This window comes from Coregonus clupeaformis, unplaced genomic scaffold (assembly GCF_020615455.1).
Source record: "Coregonus clupeaformis isolate EN_2021a unplaced genomic scaffold, ASM2061545v1 scaf0486, whole genome shotgun sequence".
Taxonomy (NCBI): domain Eukaryota; kingdom Metazoa; phylum Chordata; class Actinopteri; order Salmoniformes; family Salmonidae; genus Coregonus; species Coregonus clupeaformis.
In genome coordinates, this window is record NW_025533941.1 from 50,001 (window position 1) to 55,000 (window position 5,000).

Sequence of the window (5,000 nt, forward strand, 5' to 3'; positions counted from 1 at the left end):
GAGAGTGTGTGTGTGTCTCCCCCAGTCGGTTACCTGGTGGCTGATCCAGCTGTCTGGTATCTCAGGTCTTCCTCTGTCTCTGAGGAGGTGGTCCTTCATACTCTCCACACCAGGGTGCATCTGAACCTTAGAACCATACGGAGGCTCATAGTCCTTCACCTCTGGAACACATAACCAATTAGATCACCTCTGGAACACACAACCAATTAGATCACCTCTGGAACACACAACCAATTAGATCACCTCTGGAACACACAACCAATTAGATCACCTCTGGAACACACAACCAATTAGATCACCTCTGGAACACACAACCAATTAGATCACCTCTGGAATACACACAGAGACATAACCAATTAGATCACCTCTGGAACACACAACCAATTAGATCACCTCTGGAACACACAACCAATTAGATCACCTCTGGAATACACACAGAGACATAACCAATTAGATCACCTCTGGAACACAACCAATTAGATCACCTCTGGAATACACACAGAGACATAACGAATTAGATCACCTCTGGAATACACACAGAGACATAACCAATTAGATCACCTCTGGAACACACAACCAATTAGATCACCTCTGGAACACATAACCAATTAGATCACCTTTGGAACACACACATAACCAATTAGATCACCTCTGGAACACACACATAACCAATCAACTTACATCTGTAACACAACCAACCAACGACAGCCAAACAAAGCAGCAGCACAAACCAAAGCCATCATCTGTCAAGTCAACCAGTTATTATTGCCGTAAACATCTACAATATACAGGTATGCTTCAAACTGAAACTTTCACTAGCAAGCAATTAGCCCAAACCTCAGAAGTCCACAACCATTCAAAACATTACAACTCTAATTTGTTTTAGTATTTTATCACTGTGAAAATCAGTTGAGGAAACAGAAAGATAATTCAGCCAAAGAGCATAAAATAACTACGTTCTGGGATATTTTCCAGACCTCATGAAACTGAACTCACAACAGCTGCAGAGTGTGTTGGTCTCAGAGTATGTAGTGCTGTCTGTGTAAGGTTCATAATGTTAACTAACATCTGATCTAGGAGCAGATCCCAGAGTATGTAGTGCTGTCTGTGTAAGGTTCATAATGTTAACTAACATCTGATCTAGGAGCAGATCCCAGAGTACGTAGTGCTGTCAGTGTAAGGTTCATAATGTTAACTAACATCTGATCTAGGAGCAGTGAATCTGATGGTCCCACAATCTACTGGTGCTGACGGTGTCAGGTCCACACTTTGAAATGTATCTAACATCTGATCTAGGACCAGTCTACTGGTGCTGTGACAGGTTCATGCTGTTAACTAACAGCTGATCTAGGACCAGTGAAGGGAGACACAAGGGCACAGACTGAAGACCTTCAGTAAGAGACTAGCAGAACGTGGGATATAAGAATGCTGAAATGACCCTATCTAAAGGAATAGGATTCACAGGGCAGTGTTGTTACATCCTCCAGGAGAGGTATCAGAGTTCAGGAACACCCAGTCAGGTAGATTTATCCTCCAGGAGAGGTATCAGAGTTCAGGAACACCCAGTCAGGTAGAGTTATCCTCCAGGAGAGGTATCAGAGTTTAGGAACACCCAGTCAGGTAGAGTTATCCTCCAGGAGAGGTATCAGAGTTCAGGAACACCCAGTCAGGTGGAGTTATCCTCCAGGAGAGGTAACAGAGTTCAGGAACACCCAGTCAGGTAGATTTATCCTCCAGGAGAGGTAACAGAGTTCAGGAACACCCAGTCAGGTAGATTTATCCTCCAGGAGAGGTAACAGACTTCCATCAACAGCTTGGCTGGACCAGTACAGTAATAATAATAATAATAATGTGCCATTTAGCAGATGCTTTTATCCATAGCGACTTACAGTCATGCGTGCATACATTTTTTTGTGTATGGGTGGTCCCGGGGATCGAACCCACTACCTTGGCGTTACAAGCGCCATGCTCTACCAGCTGAGCTACAAGGATCTTGACTGGCGTGTTACAGTGCGAGCCTTTTACAGTAAGGTCATTCAGTACGCCAGGGTCCTGAATCGCTCTGTGAACCCACAGGAAGTGGAGAGGCCAGAATGGAACCCCTGGTCCCGGTCGGACAGGAAACCCAGCTAGGGCCGGGATCGGACCGGGACCTTGCAGAGAAGCTGACTCCACAAGCCCAACACATCCTGTTGTTGACAAGTGGACTTGCCCTGTTTCCCCTGTTCTGTTTCAGTTTTTTTTAAACAGAATACACCCAGGGTGTGTCCCCCAAATGGTGCCCTATTCCCCATATAGCATAAAGGGCTCTGGTCAAAAGTAGTGCACTGTATAGGAAATAGGGTGGTGCCATTTTTGGACGCCTACCCAGCCTATGGGATCTAGTTATTTATGCTAGTCCTTCAGTTCTCCTCTATTTGAAGTCCTGCTGCGTTTCTGCTGAAATTGAACAAATAGCCCATATGTTTACCTGACCTTAGAACAGTTATTCACTGAGGTCTGGTGAACTGAGAGAGCCGGAACAGAGTGCTCTGCTCTGGTGAGCACCAACCCCATTGAATGAGTAGCAGGGCCCCAGCACAGGGAAAGACAGCACAAGGAGAGCTGAGTCTACAGCTAGCTGAGACAGACCCAAGGAAAACAGGGCTATACACAGGAACCTTCCTCCCTGCCTGCCTGCCTGCCTTTCTGCCCGCCCCCTGTCTGCCTCCCTGTCTGTCTCTGTCTGTCTGTCTGCCTCCCTGTCTGTTTGCCTCCTTGTCTGTCTGTCTGTCTGTCTGCCTCCCTCCCTCCCTCCCTCCCTCCCTCCCTCCCTCCTCCCTCCCTCCCTCCCTCCCTCCCTCCCTCCCTCCCTCCTCCCTCCCTCCCTCCCTCCCTGTCTGCCTGTCTGTCTGTCTGCCTGTCTGTCTGTCTGTCTGTCTGTCTGCCCGCCCCCTGTCTGTCTGTCTGCCTCCCTGTCTGTCTGCCTCCCTGTCTGTCTGTCTCCTTCCTGCCTCCCTCCCTCCCTCCTCCCTCCCTCCCTCCTCCCTCCCTCCCTCCCTCCCTCCATGGTCCTGGCCTAGCCTGGGAGACGCCAGCTATGTGAAGAATGCTGTGGCTTTGGGAACAGATGTCACAAGGGGGACCAACGCTGCTTTCCTCTCACTGGGGCCCGGCCGCATAGTAAAACCAGTTCAACAAATCAAAGTACTCTCGTAGGGACATGGTTTATGATGACAGCTTCCATTTCAGATTATCCCTGTCTGTCTGAAACCTCCATGGGTCTCCTGTCTGAACCAACCTCTGTCTGGTCCAGGACGGAGAGAGAACAGAAAGCTCAAAACAACTTTATGGGAAACAACCCAACCAGAAACTTAGCTTAACTTTCTCCCAGTCCCAGACAAAATTACAGGAGCTACTATGGAGTTTAGCTTGTGGCTAACACATTGTGACCTAGTTAACTAATGTTAAATGTGACCATTAGCTGTGGTGTTGCAGCAGTGCTGCAGGTGAACCTGCATACTGCAGATAGCATCTAGCATTCTAGCCTGTTCAGACTTGAAGAGACCTGTCAATATTGTATAACACAGACTCCAACTCAAAACCTGACTGTTAAGACTGTTGTAGAATTGGCAACTGTCCACACTGTTATATACACTATGCATACAAAAGTATGTGGACACCCCTTTAAATGAGTGGACTCAATTATTTCAGCCACACCCGTTGCTGACAGGTGTATAAAATCGAGCACACAGCCATGCAATCTCCATAGACAAACATTGGCAGTAGAATGGCCTTACTGAATAGCTCAGTTACTTTCAACGTGGAACCGTCATAGGATGCCACATTTCCAACAAGTCAGTTCGTTAAATTTCTGCCCTGCTAAAGCTGCCCCGGTCAACTGTAAGTGCTGTTATTGTGAAATGGAAACGTCTAGGAGCAACAACGCCTCAGCCGAGAAGTGGTAGGCCACACAAGCTCACAGAACGGGACCGCCGAGTGCTGAAGCGCGTAGCGCGTAAAAATCATCTGTCCTCGGTTGCAACACTCAAGCTTCACCATCTGGCAGTCCGACGGACGAATCTGGGTTTGGCAGATGCCAGGAGAACGCTACCTGCCCCAATGCATAGTGCCAACTGTAAAGTTTGGTGGAGGTGGAATAATGGTCTGGGGCGGTTTTTCATGGTTCGGGCTAGGCCCCTTAGTTCCAGTGAAGGAAACTCTTAACGCTACAGCATACAATGACATTCTAGACGATTCTGTGCTTCCAACTTTGTGGCAACAGTTTGGGGAAGGCCCTTTCCTGTTTCAGCATGACAATGCCCCTGTGCACAAAGCGAGGTCCATACAGAAATGGTTTGTTGAGATCGGTTTGGAAGAACTTGACTGGCCTGCACAGAGCCCTGACCTCAACCCCATCGAACATCTTTGGGATGAATTGGAACGCCGACTGCGAGCCAGGCCTAATCGCCCAACATCAGTGCCCAACCTCACTAATGCTCTTGTGGCTAAATGGAAGCAATGTTCCAACATCTAGTGGAAAGCCTTCCCAGAAGAGTGGAGGCTGTTATAGCAGCAAAGGGGGGACAACTCCATATTAATGCCCATGATTTTGGAAAGAGATGTTTGACGAGCAGGAGTCCACATACTTTTGGTCATGTAGTGTACACTGAGTGTACAAAACATTAGGAACACCTTCCTAATATTGAGTTGCACCACCTTTTGCCCTCAAACAGCCTCAATTCGTCGGGTCATGGACTCTACAAGGTGTCAAAAGCGTTCCACAGGGATGCTGAGCCATGTTGGCTCCAATGCTTCCCACAGTTGTGTCAAGTTGGCTGGACACTCAATCCGTTGTGCTTGGCACCTACTACCATACCCCGTTCAAAGGCACCTAAATCTTTTGTCTTGCCCATTTTACCCTCTGAAAGGCACACATACACAATCCATGTCTCAATTGTCTCAAGGCTTAGAAATCCTTCTTTAACCTGTCTCCTCCCCTTCATCTTACACTGATTGAA

General features: G+C 47.8%; 1 protein-coding gene across 1 annotated transcript in view; it reads right to left on the reverse strand.

Annotated features, from left to right (window-relative positions):
- The window catches only part of LOC121542581 (TGF-beta receptor type-2), a 58,035-nt gene that overhangs the window by 1,571 nt on the left and 51,464 nt on the right, over positions 1–5,000 (reverse strand). Inside the window, exon 9 of the mRNA XM_041852003.2 lies at positions 34–161. Coding sequence (XP_041707937.1) covers positions 34–161 — 128 coding nt within the window. The remainder of the gene's footprint in view (positions 1–33; positions 162–5,000) is intronic.